The sequence below is a fragment of the Vanessa cardui genome, chromosome 11, assembly GCF_905220365.1.
Source record: "Vanessa cardui chromosome 11, ilVanCard2.1, whole genome shotgun sequence".
Taxonomy (NCBI): domain Eukaryota; kingdom Metazoa; phylum Arthropoda; class Insecta; order Lepidoptera; family Nymphalidae; genus Vanessa; species Vanessa cardui.
In genome coordinates this window covers 5,406,408-5,421,292 of record NC_061133.1, presented here as the reverse complement: position 1 = coordinate 5,421,292, position 14,885 = coordinate 5,406,408, and the positions used below count along the sequence as shown (strand labels likewise).

General features: G+C 32.3%; 1 protein-coding gene across 7 annotated transcripts in view; it reads left to right on the top strand.

Annotated features, from left to right (window-relative positions):
* LOC124533325 (RNA-binding protein Musashi homolog Rbp6) overlaps nucleotides 1-14,885 on the top strand; it is a 468,593-nt gene that overhangs the window by 162,537 nt on the left and 291,171 nt on the right. For all 7 annotated transcript variants that reach the window (XM_047108530.1, XM_047108528.1, XM_047108527.1 and 4 more), the window contains exon 3: nucleotides 12,193-12,274. In XM_047108530.1, coding sequence (XP_046964486.1) covers nucleotides 12,193-12,274 — 82 coding nt within the window. The remainder of the gene's footprint in view (nucleotides 1-12,192; nucleotides 12,275-14,885) is intronic.

Sequence of the window (14,885 nt, the reverse complement as noted above, 5' to 3'; positions counted from 1 at the left end):
AAGTATATAACTAAGAAGTCACGGGTGCTATTTACATACATCCTATTTATAATTCAACCTTATTCAACAGCTAATAACAAAGACATTGACGGCATTTCAGTATTAATTTCAATTTAAGTGAAGGGCATGTACAGAAACTTATCTAAACTCCGACTCGAGTTCACAGGAAACTCTGTCTTCCCCGGCGTTGTCTATTAAATCTATAAGACACGCTTGCAACGACTTGATGTTTTCAAAACATTCCGGCAATTAATTGTTTTTGACGGGAACGCGTATTCGGTAAGCCGCAGGTCGTAACGAGATGTGAAACATAAATTTAATTATAAACAATTGGTTATCATATACTGGCGTCTGTTTTCATTTGAAATGTAACGTTATACAAATCGATTTATACAATTGTTTAAATAAATAAATAATAAAAGTTCGTTTAAATCGTTGTTCACTGTTATACGTATTTGCTTTCTCCTAAAGCAAACTAACGCCCGATCAAAGATCCAGTGGTCTCATCCGAGACAGCCTCAAGTAATCCCAGCTGGCGTAGCGTTCGACGAATTAAAGTGACTTCAGACAAGTTGACTCAGAACTGTGATAAACAGATATTCCGACTATTGGTGCTGCGTTCGATTCACTTGCTTCTAAGATAATCTTTTAATTAATGTAACAATTTAGAGCTGGTTAAAGTTTCTATACATATTTTTTATGCTTAATAAAGAAAAAAAAGTAAAGTAACAGCCTGTAAATTACCCACTACTGGGCTAAGGCCTCCCCTCTCATTAAGGAGGGGTTTGGAACTTATTCCAACACGCCGTTCCAAAGCGGGTTGTTGGAATGCACATGTGGCAGAATTTCGATGAAATTAGACACACGCAGGTTTCGTCACGCTGTTTTCCTTCACCGCCGTGCACGAGATTAATTATAAACACAAATTAAGCACATATATATAGTGGTGCTTGCCTGGGTTTGAACCCGAAATAATCGATTAAGATGCACGCGTTCTAACCACTGGGCCATCTCGGTTCGTTTAAGCTTAATATATTACTTGATACTATACGTATTTTTACATCGATGCATATTTCTTAAGGGTATTTGTCACAATAATAACAATAACAATTATCATACATTATATATTTCGCGAATATCTATGTCTGTGTAAGAACAACATCCCAACTTCAAGCGAACAAGCCCGTCGACATAACTTCACCCCAGGCATCGTATAAACAAGTTGAAGTTAATAATATAGACCGCATCAACAGTTTATTCGTGTCACCAGGTGGATAAAGACAGTCTAACACTTCAAGTTACAATATAATACGCAAGATATATAATATTCGGGCACATTACACTCAACTTTACGACTGAAACTGAGGTGGGAAGCTTACGCTTATGAATCTTTAAGCAACTTAAAATCCCAACCATGGTAGGCTTGATATAAACCAGCTATATACGCAAGTATGTATATTCGAATGTCATTGATCGTATTTATGTGATTTTTATTTTAGCAGTTTTATATTCATGTTTACTGTAATACATTCGATTGTATATTTACTAGGGATATAAACAATTTTAGTATTTGAAATGAAATGTTTCTTTTTACAACGAAAATGGGTATTAAATATATTTGGTATGTTTATTCTACTGGTAGGCGTTTGCATAGTGTTACATGATTTTTTTAAATTATTTACTATTAAGCTGTTAATGGTATATATTGTAGTTATAACCTTATACTATACGAAATAGAGTATAAAATCAGTTAAATGAGTAAATTCTGATATAACTTCTTGTTATTAATCGCTACGGTTATTTAACATTAAATATATGCGTAGTATCAAAAATGACGTCACCGCACTCACTCAACGCATCCCTTAATTGGGAAAGTACCTTGGGTATAAAGTCCGAAGGGTGCATATTCAAAATGTGCGGCATCACAGCTTTCGGCATAATATTCAAATACATATTTGAAGTATATATGAACTCTGAATTAATAAAATTAAAATAATATATTAACTCGAGATAAGTATTAGATTCTACTAAAGTAAATTTGTATACGTAAATAAAAAATTTCCAGCACAAACCATTTTAATCACTAGCAGAAGGCGTGACTTTTATGTCTAGAATTACGTTGATAGAAAAATATTCTAACATTTTCAATTAAAAGAATAAATAATGAAAGACTGGTCGCCAAAATGTAATCAAGTAAATTGAAATCTCACACAACTTATTATTATTCCCTGTCTGGGAGTTCAGCGAAATATTAAAAGACAGTTCTAAGTAAAGCAACAAGTTAAACTCCCGGCTGTTCAAAATAATTATTTTACATTACAAACAACGAAACTCATAGTACTTTTGTTGCTTTGATCTATCGTAGCATTTTAAATTCGCCAGAATAAATAGCAACAGATAATGGTCGACGTAATTTATATTCTTGGTTAATTGCCATTCTATTTTCAAATGCAATTTATAGTATAATTTATGCAGCGTGCCGTGGCTCCTACTTCCTACCAGTGTTGTCTGTTCTCATTCAGCTACGAGATGTCTAAATGAATGGATGCTGCAAAATTAGCAATGTATAGCTTGCCAGCCCATATCTCACGTGAGACAGCGACTGTTGTTGACAGAGATCAAGACAATTACTCCGTATTACCTGATAATATATTATCCCATGCAACAATCTCCTTAATCATCGCAAACGTCAAGTTAAATGATATGGACAGAGTTGCCATTAGCATAAACGCTATAAAATTACATTATTGATATATATGTGTTTGTGCGTATACGTATACGTTGATTTATATTCATTGACTATATAACTGTCATTTTATATTAATACACTTAACGTTATATATGAAATATATTGTTTGTTTGTTTATGTATTTATCATTACAGCTGTTATTGAAAAGTTTTAATCAAAATAGCTTTACTTAGCACGTTGCGTACAGAGTAAAATTTATTTATTTGTGTTAATTGTTAAAAACTTCTGTTTATTATTGGGGCTTTAAAATTACATTACAAACATACATTCATAATCTTTAAAAATAGATAATTAATTATTTTGATAACAGATAACATAAAGCCTTATTTTTAAAGAAATGTGAAAATATATCGGAAATGGTAATTTATAAACTGGTTCATAAGAAGACGGAGGCTTTGTAGTTTAATGTTATTGTAATAGTACGTAATATATATTAATAAATCAAACTTATGTATGAAAAAAATCGTGCAAAGCCGGATCAAATCACTAGTGATCAATAAAGAGGCAAATGAAAGCATCAAAGTTGAAATAATAATTTATACATTTAATTAAATGTGTGTTTATAGCAAACTATTTATGTAATTACTCGTTTAATTAGTATACGTAATTAATAATGATTATTATTAATAAAAATTATAGCAATAAATGAACTTAATTAAAATTTATAATATGAAAACACGACAAACAATTCCTACCGCAATAGTAACAAAGCAATCGTTTCCTCTGAACTAAGTAATTCCGTAAATTAATTCTCTTGTGGTTACAAAACACAACCTTTATAATACGTGTGCAAAGTTTGTTTAAATTGTAAATACAATAAACAATTGTTTTGACGTTTGTTGTACCACGCGTTGACAGATAGTGGTTAAATCCGTGAAAATTATTAGATTTCATAGACAATCTTACTAGCAAGTGAAGATGTCACTTGTATATAATATTACGAGTAATATATAGCAGTCTGTGTCGTCGACCGTACACATGTTCGTCGCTGGCGGTTAGAAGATTAGTTGACAATGTCAGGAGGAACAAAGTTCCCCAAAGTTCATCTCGGATAGAACTTCCGGCGCTGTGTGCCCTTAAATTGAAACTGTACGACATCTGCACTGCTTTGATAGTTATTGAGAATAAATTACCCATCATCTTCTGTGGCCAGGAATATATTTGTAAAGTTTGGCGCACGTCAATTTCTTGGTACGCCACCTGTAATACAACATTGAACTACTGCTTGCAATTTTGAAGTTACCTCCAGAATTTACAAAATAATAAAGGCATAGTTCGATTCGTAAGCGAAAAACTTGTGACTTTATAAAATAGTAAAAAAAAAGCAATATATTACGTTCGTGTATATTATGGGTAAATCTGAATGTGTCAGTGCGTAATTTATCGTGGTACGTGTTTTTTGTGAAGGCTCTCTTGACCTCATAAAAAACAGGCGGTTGCGGGCCTGCGGGACTGAAATCAGAAGCGAGGACACTCGAGACTCCGCTTCGCGCCTATCAAAAGTGGGAAAAACAAGCGATCGCCACTCGACTGAGACGGGCGGATGACACTTCACACGTCGTCGTGATTTTTACAATGTTTCCTCGCCGCCATGCTTTTTACAATCACTTTGATGTATGTCCTGATTCCAGCTATTGCGTGCGACGAGAGGATATTTCAGTACTTTCTGTTATATACGAAGTACTTCTTTTTCTTTACAGCCGCGAAGGGAACGTATTAACGTTTGATCTGAGAGCGAAAAACATATTTTAGCAAACATATTATTAAAACATAGTACAAAAACAAAATCGCTTACCACAGCTTGTCCATACCTATTTTTATTTTTTTATTTACCCAAAAGAGTTTGATGCGGTTTTTTTGATAGATAGAGTGATTCGAGAGGAAGATTTTTGTATATAATACATGAATATAGTCAAACACACTGACAATTTTGTAAGTTTATAATGTGATGTCATAAATAAACAAATTCTGTAGTATAGTTATTATCAGTATAGCACCCGTGCGAAGCCGGGCCGTGTCGCTTGTTATACAAAAGTCAATTTATTATAAAACCAATTAACACTATGTAACTGCGCATTAAATATTAGGTCACAAATTTAATTTTCAGCTCATAAACATGTTTTAGTGTATTTGCTCTTACATTCTGGTATATTTGTGTTTTAGCACTATATCCATGTTTAGACAGCTATTATTCAGTGTTGATACGTCGAAATCATCCAAAATGAGCGAAGAGCGAGAGAGGTTCACAGATTCGGACGTGCCCCTGTACGTGTTTGGCGCCTCGCCAACCACAATACACATTTAATGGCCCGATTTTATACGCAGGACACAATTTTAAAGTAGTGTATAAACGTTAAAAGTATCATTAAGTCAGTATATATCCTTTTGTCCCCTTTATTTTCGGTTGACTGAATTTCTATGAGCATTTTCAATCGTTAGATTAAAGTACTGTCTAACAAATAACTACAGCTACATCTGATATATATTACTTTAATTGAACGACTATTCGTGGAATTAATCTTCATAATTACACGAATAGTCGATAATTTAAGGGATTATACAAATAAATTGAAATATTGAGAATACATTGTTCTGCAATAAATATTTGATTGTTAGAATATTGCACATTTGTCATTAAAAACATATAGATATTGAAACTGCGCCTTTTAAAGTATGAGATACTTATAAGGTACCCTCTTTACGAGATATTTCATAACATTTAATCTATTGTGTACTCTTATAAAATTATCTCATAAGCCTATTACATAAAACTAAGTGAAATGAAATAGGATGAGATTTCTTTTTAACATAACTGTCTGTTCATATTCGTGTCTGTATGATTTTTTTTTATTTTGTGACAATTTAGTGCAGCCGATGTAACTTCTTTTTTTTTCACGAAGCACATTTATTTGCTGACAGCGCCGAAAATTTGCGTCAGGCTAAGTGCCAAATTTATAACATTGGACTATATTGCGAAAGGTTTTCGCTAATTGGTTCGGTTAGGCAAGGATTGTTAAAGATAAAATATGCGATGCGGAATTTCGTTTACATGCAGATTGATTGCTTCATTACTACTGCGTTGACGTCAGTGCTGGAAGGTTTTTGAAACAATCCCGAAAAGTTTCATGACTACACAATATTGTATCGCATAACTTACTCGTATAATGAAAAAGCATAAACTGTGAGTACGTCGCACAGTTCCCTAGCGAGTTCACTAGAGTAACACATCCTTTGGAATATTGTTTACACTATACAATTTTCTTCGTAATTTTCTTGGCTCGACAATAAAATGGTAAAGTTTTTATTTCTATAGCCAAGGAAATTACGTTGAAAATTCTATAATTATTCGTTACTTTCAAATTTATGGAGTATAAAAACGCTTTTAACGCAGACCATTCTGGATGTTAGATCGAGTGACGTATTTAATTTACAGATGGCTGCGAAATTATTTGGTGATAACAATTGTTTTTTTTATGATGCCGCACGTTATTCCGAGCGGGTTCAGCGGGCTAGTTTCCAATTTTATGGTGGTTGAGCAACTGTCGTAGCAAAAGGTTCCATTCATCTGGTCCGTATACGTACAATGTATAAAATCTATTGTTTCAAAAATTTAAACTGACTAGTAACTCGCTTGCGGCGAAATACATCAAAATTGATTTTGTTCCTTTTACTTTGAAGAAATGGAGTGGAAGCCAATATGACATCATGCGACTAAATTATTTTTACAACGTAATCGTGAAATTTTCAAGTTAAAATTCACATCAAATGAGCCAAATACTTTTGTTATTTGTTGTGATACTGTTTATAAATCTACTATATATGTACATATGTACAGAAATTTTATTGTTACTTTTTTAAATTACAAAGAATATCGAAGTATTCGAACAACCCCTCACACCGAGCTCAAAAGAATAACAAAATGACGCTTGTTTACATAATTATCGTACAATGTCGTTTCGAAATACGATTTAATTAAAATAACCATTCCGATCCTCATAATTTGCTGAAATACATTTATAAATTTTCAGTTAGACGGTTTTGATTCGTTTTACCACCGACCACGACAAGTTGGTGCCTACTTTTGCTGAATTCCGCACAAAAGTTAGTAGATTAAAACTGCCAATTAGGGAGCATTTGAAGTCCAAGTTGTTTCAGAATTTCCGTAATTATTCTTCGATGAACAATTACTGAAAGGACGAGAATGAATATTTGACAGTATTTTATTCAAATGAACTTTTTTACAATAACTTTCATTCTACTTATCTTGATCCGGCTTTTATTTAATACGTCTTATTAGTTAGGAAAACGTGCCAAAAATATTAATTAACAATTTTACGACCCAGACGCTTTATAATTGATTTAAGAGATTTGTAATAAGACGTCATTTTAATTTACATACGGAATACGGGCAATAGTTGAAGTCAAAACGGCTTGGTACATTTTTCTACTACGTTTGTTAATTTAGTATAATTTTTTTTTAAATATGAGACAACATCACATACATTACTCTGATCCCAATGTAAGTAGCTAAAGCACTTGTGTTATGGAAAATCAGATGTAATGAAGGTACCACAAACACCCAGACCCAAGACAACAAAGAAAACTAATGATAATCTATATCGACTCGGCCGGGAATCGAACCCGGGACCTCGGAGTGGCGTACCCTTTAAAACCGGTGTACACACTACTCGACCACGGAAGTCGTCAATTTGCATTCTTTTAATTACGATTATCGTCAAAATTTGACCATTGATCGAACACTAATGATAATATAGACTGTTAAGTAATTGCTATTTAAAACGATGCACATTGCTCTATTTAAAATAGCAATAATTTAGGTCAATTTCTATAGTTCATTTTACGATGATTTATCAAGTTCGTATGTTCTAACTAAATAATGTCATTTACAAAGTGTTTCGAACTCAAACTCACATTTTAAATGAATTTTCTACATATTGGTTTCCAGTGTGGTTCCCTTTTCGGAACAATGTTGTAAGCACTTTCGTGCGTACATTTTTCAACGGAGGTATGCAATAAAAACTGCATACAAATTGAATAAATAATTTTAACATTTTATGCTTACGGGTATAACTTACACATGACGTTAAGCTGTATTTGGTTTTATATGAAAGAATAATTACTACGAATGATATTCATGCAAGCGTATCTTAAATCGCGGCACGATAGAAAGGTGTTTACGTTTAATTGTATTACAACTAGTAATACACATATATACAGTACATTATACTGTATTACTCGACAGTGTATGAAAAGATAAAAGCGGCTAAGTTAATTAAAAACTCACTCCTAAAATCTGAATCTTGGAGATATATACAAATAAAAATTTATAAATGATAAGAGTATTTTTTATCGTTTCTTTTAACTATATGTATATAATTAAAAACAGGAGTTTAATTTGTATAAATACAATTATTTAAAAAAATAATTTAAAACCACCTTATAATGTGATTGCCAAAGTTTTTTGTTATAGAAATAATAGAATTTTAAGTATTGTCGTTTTCGTTTGTAAATATATGAATATTATTGAACATCGAAGCGTTACAACTATTACGATAAAGGATAAAAATATTAGGATAAAATATATTAATAGTAAGTATAACAGAAAGTCTAATAGTTTAATTATTTAATTATCCTTAATAGATATTGTAATATATGTAAGTTATTTCGTTTATATATCACCTATAAATAATAAGTTAATATCGAACGAAGAAGAGCGACACAGCGTTTGTCATGCCCAACCACCATAAAATTGAAACCTGCCGCTTTTCCTGGACCAATTGCAACAGAAATACGTAATCAAATACGTATATTTTTACAGGTTATTTAAACCGTTGATTTAATCCGATTCCCGTTTAAGTTTATATAACAAAAAGTCATGCTAATTACCAGTGTAATTACAGATGAAAAATATACATCATTTTACGATGATACCGAGTAATTGCATTTGCTTTAAGTATTTATTAAAAAAATATACACTCATTTCGAAAATTAATTTAATTAAAAATTAAATATAACTAGTTACTTAAATAGTAATCTGTCCTTTTTATTATTAATATCTAATTAAAATCTAAATTAAACTTCACTTTTTATTAAGTAGTTTTATATTAGATAAACAATAAGTTACTAATGGTTTAAAAGAGAGGTTCTGCTGAAAATAATCTGTAAAAAAATCAATGGTAACTTTATATTAAATTTTAAAAAAGAAGGGGTTTATCAAATCGCTTTTTTTTTAATAATTGTTACCTCAGATCCAAATTAGTACACATAATATACTGGAGGTCATGACGTATGTCAATATGTGTACCGATTTGATTTTTTATACGGTTGTTATACTTGTCTATTTATATCGGATACTCTCTGGTAACGTTCTTTTATTTTGAATTATTTTTTTAAATCATACAATCAAATTTATACGTGCTTTAATTTATACTTCAAAAACGACGTGTACAAAATTCAAGAGATTTAATCCTCTATTCTAATGTTGTATGATTTAATTATAGCTGATTACATAAATAAAATCAAAATTGGCAAAGACATATGCGGTATTTCATAATACAAACGTATTACTTTCCTTAGGAACAATTTATTAACTTTGTGGTTCAGAAACTAGGTTATATAATATTCTATTAATTATATCAGTTATAATATGTAACATACATAATATATGTATAACGACTTAATTATATACTTAGAACATGATTGCCTAATTGACCTCTTTAATCCTTTAATGATGTAATTTAATAATTAGTAGGCATTAGTAATATGATGCGTTCTTGTACTAAGCACCCTCAAGCTTCAAGGTTTACTTTGTAGCTAATTTACTAAAAAAAAACTTACATACACACAGACTTATAAAATATATGATTTATAAATACTTTAAAACGATGATATCGTCTTGGTATCGTAAAATAACAAATTCGCCTCTTGAGATGAAAGTCCGAATAATTCAGGTGCCTACTTGTATTCAGATGAAAATGCTACCCGCTAGCCAAATGCTAATTTTATGGTGGTTGAACAACTGTGCCGAATCCACCCGCACTGTCCTTCACAGTATTGCTTTGTACGCGTAATCCGACGTATAACAGGCAAATTCGATAGTGGAATGCATTAATTTATTCTTTCTGTTGTAACAACTTCTAGTTCGCAAAATTTATAATATCGAATAGAATAAATTATCACGATTACAAATTCATAAACATATCGAAATTATGAATTCATAAAAAAAAATATATTGAAACCTTTGAAAATATCACCTTTGTTTTACATTTGATTTAAATCAGTAAAAAAATATAGAATTTTGTTATTTATTCATGAATGAAACGAGTTAGTTACAATTTATGTAAACGTTAAAAGTTAAGTCTGTTGTTGTCCCTCTGTTGGGCAAAAGTTTCCTTTCCCCTTCATGAGAACGGTTGGAGATTATTCCGCCACTCTGCTCAAATGCGGATTGATGAATAATTGAATATACGCACAATATTTTCGTTCATCGCCGTTCGCAAGTTGAATTATAAACACAAATTAAGCAATGACAACGCAATAATACTGGTCTAATCATTGGTCAAAAATCATGATTTCTGGTCAATACAATAATAGACAGATGATATTCCGATAATCAAAATTACTCAAACGGAAAACTTAATCCGCAAAGTATCCAGTTTCTTCATACACGGCGGAGCTGATTAATGGCAAAGTGGACATGCAATCGTTACTTTTCATTACTGTTCCGAAGTGCGGTACTGAAGCCGGAGTCTGGTCAGATTAGAAAAGTTCACTACGAAACAAGTCGAAAATCGACTTTAAAAGCAGAGCCCAACATTTGGTTTTAGAAGCGCCGCACTCTCAAATTGAAGGCAAGTTTAAATTGGAATGTATCCCACAATAAGCCTCTTGTGATTGGCCTGTTTGTTCTTAATTAGTATTAATCGAAAACCCTCATAGACTAGATAAACTCTTTATATTGTAAAATATTATCGGAACTATTTAGAATGATTGCTAAATCGCAAATGAAATTTTTAACTTACTATATATAAGAACGGATTCTAGTACAATTTGCTATGAACACAATATTTATTATGTAATAATACAGATATATTGTTTATTATGTAGAGTCGAGATGGTCCAGTGGTTAGAACGCGTGCATCTTAACCGATGATTACGGGTTCAAACCCAGGCAAGCACCGCTGATTCATGTGCTTAATTTGTCTTCATAATTCATCTCGTGCTCAGCGGTGAAGGAAAACATCCTGAGGAAACCTGCATGTGACAAATTTCATAGAAATTCTGCCACATGTGTATTCCACCAGCCCGCAATGGAACAGCGTGGTGGAATATGTTCCAAACCTTCTCCTCAAAGGGAGAGGAGGTCTTTAGCCCAGCAGTGGGAATTTACAGGCTGTTATTGTTGTTTTTGTATATAACGAAAAGTGAAAATAACTAACAGTCTGTATCTCACTGCTGGTCTTAGATATATAGAGGCTAGAATTATAGCATTTAATTTAAATCCAAATAAAATTACTAAAAAAAAACAAAACGGATATACCGATTTATTAAATGAACTTATAATAATAAGAATACTATTAAAACCAATATACGAATGCGACCGTTTTAAATTAACAGATGTTTGTTTTTGTACAGCAATGACATATTTAATCAAAATAATGCATCAGTTACTGACCGGAAATTATGTAAAATAAGCCTAAAAACACGAACGTGGGAAATCAGCATATTCATTTTAAAGGGAGCCTTCCCACCCTATCCATTAGTGAGTAATACGAAGACCGCAAATCCCAACTTGGACGTTACTTGCATGTGTTTGAGGCAGATACTCTAGACGATTTAACAAGCTAATGTAAATACAAAAACATCATATTAAACATATCTCGCATGTACCGAATACCGTAATCAGAGTACTATATATCTATATAATGTTTGCACTTCGTTGTATGAATCACAGCGTTGTATAAAAACGGAAAGATTTTGCAACTTCAAATTTATTGTAAAAAAAAATCAAAAATCGAACTCTATATATTTTTATAATGATACAGCATTACACTCATTACACTTGTGTGGCATATATATACATTGTCAATGAAATTTTGCCACATGGAGACACTAACCCGCATTGGAGTAAGCCCAAACCCTCTCTTCTTAGAACGCAAAGCCCAGCAGTGGGAAATTTACTGTTAATTTATACTTTTCATATTATAATATCCTAAGATCTTTACGTTTATTAATTTTAAACGAGACTTACCGATCGTCTTAAGTAGAAATAAGATGTTTAGTGTTTTCAACGATTAATGTGTGTGTTTCGAAGTAGATAAATATAAATATTCAGTTACAGACGTAGGACACAAAGAGACCGACAAAGTCATTACATTATAAATTTACTTAGTGTAATAACCATTATTTTCTATTTGTTGCAGAAAGCCTTCGAGACTACTTTAACAAATTCGGCGAAATCACCGAGGTTATGGTTATGAAAGATCCCACAACGAGGCGGTCGAGGTACGTCATTCTTGCAATTTATCATACTTATTTTAAGGAAAATATTTAAATTTTCTCTTCGCGTGAGTGTTCGCTTCACAATTACATGCAAAGAAAATTTTTGGTTTTAATAGCTTTATCGAATGGTATTAAACCTTTTTCAGTAGAGGTAAAATATCTTACTATAAAGGTAACGTTTGTTTTTTAAAATAGTTGGAATAATTTGAACCTCGATAGCTTAACAGTATACTCGCTATTTAGCCATATAAAGGTCGCAGGTTTGATCGTGGAAGATTATGCTTAACAGATAAAAAACACGAACATTATTAATTCATTCAACAGTCATTGCTAGTATCTACCAGTTTTAAAAAGAAGCAAAGATGTGACACGTTTGTAATAAAAAAAATACATGAAATATTTTCCAATGCATCAATATGTTTTAGAATTTTGATCCAAAAGGATTTAAAGATATATTGTGTTGTTTGAACAAAAGTTTGGAACCAACAATGATCCCATTCCAATATGGGATGTTTTATAACAAAATCTAAAAAGGAATACCTTTATACATAGTTTGTTAGCGTGGTTGCTCAACCTACGGTGGCGTGAACTGGCCAGCCCGGGTCAAAAGTTATCGGTTTGCAAATAAGTTTCATTATATACAAGCATACTCGTTTCGAAATTTGCGGTTACCTTTGAATTGTAAGCAGTTAAATGTCGGACTCCAAATTTAGTAACTTAACAATAGAACTGGGAATTATTCCAACTGAATTAAGCATTTGGACGAGTTGAATGAGAGGAGATTTCGGTATCAACTTTACAGGTTGCTAAACTAAATTCCTTTAATATCTGTGTAGCTTTGGGCATCGCTTAGATACTTCGTACCGTATTGCCGAGATTCTGCTCTGATTGATCGTTATATATATATACAGGTCATTGTTACATAAGATTTTGTACTGTTTACTTCAATTTATATAGGTATGTATATAAATCTATCTTCGATTTAAAATTTCAATAACAATCTCGGTCGTCGTTAACAGCAATCAAACCGCTGTATAAACAAACCGAATGGCTTAGCAAGTCGAGACAAGAAATAAGTTGTCAAAGTGTCGAGGTAAAGTTGCTCTGTTAACAGCGTCTCCTCTTAGGTAAATCGTCGGTTTCACAACTCAATATTACCCGCGTCCCACCACCCTGAAATAATATCCCTAGCACCGATATTGCAGCGGCTCAGCTGAGAATCTGAATGCAGCCTGCCACCTATTACGTGCTTTGCCTCTCAGCCAAATGTAATGTAAACGTCTTTTGTTTATGCTTATTGGTATATCGGGTATCAGTTTGCTGTTAACGCTCTGTTAATTAAATGGCTTAGCTTACTCGAAGCTATTGTCTGATTTAGTCCAAGTTAAATTAAATTATGAGGAGAACAGTTTTCACTTCAAGTTAGTTTTAGGGTTAATATTGCAAGAGGGGATTGTGTTTCAAGTTGCGCTTGCGCAAATCAAATTTCAATTATTGTAAACACGATGTAATCATTTATACAAGACATGCAATAAAACTTGAAACATAGAATAATTGTACATAATATAATTCAAGTTGCGAAGTAAACTGATAAATCAGTAGACCGAAGAATCGGTTGGCCAAGAGATATTTTGTGGAAACGAAAAAAGGAGAGACAATATTTTGTGTTGTTTTTTTGGTTTTAAATCTTCCAAGACAATGTCCCGCGTCTCGGGGTTGTAGGAAACTTTTTAGGTCGACACCTTATCGTAACCGTAAATCAAGTGGACATCGGCAAAAGCCGAGATGTACCGATGGTGTCCCGAAAGTGATAACAGTTTAGAAGTTACCGTCGTAAACAACAATATTAAGTGACAGCCTACTTACTATAACTTGTTATGTAAACATGGAAAATCGTCGATTTATATTTATTCGATTTGATAGATTTATTGAAAAGATTTGAATTTAGAATATTTTCTTTCAAATACATTTAAAATATTGATTGAAAACTATTTTGTTTATTACTGTCACTTGTGTAACGCGTTTGAAGTACTTTAAAAACTAAATTTGGATTATTGAAATAGTCTCTTACTACCGACGGCTATTAATGGAATTAATTTTATCTTATATACTAATAACAGTAATATATATGTTTAAAAAAGAATTGCGAAATAGCATCCATTACAGACTATCCGGTAACAATAGTAAATGTGCAAGGTGTCGCTAGTTAGTGAAGTTGGAGTCGGAACTGTCCGCACGCACGAACTTTACCCTTAATTCTTCAAGTCAAAGGCCGTTAGTTTAGTCGTAGACTATACCCAACTACAGCTTATGCAAGCAAAGTAAATCAATATCCAAAGTCAATGAATCAAGAGTAATATATTCGGGTACATAATAAATGTGCGCTACCTGAAGGCAATATCTGAAAAATTTGCCTGCTCGATATTGCTTACAAGGGAGTTTCCTTTCTCCCCAAAATTTAATGCGTCGTTCGCATTTTTATAAAAAGAAGTAGGTAAGTGAAATAATTTGCGGTCGGTTCTTTATTTCCTTTTATTTATTTTAATGGTAGGTCTCCTTTCTTGTGTTTCTTTTCTTTTAGCCTAAAGGAAACGAGGGTCTCAACAAGAAAGAC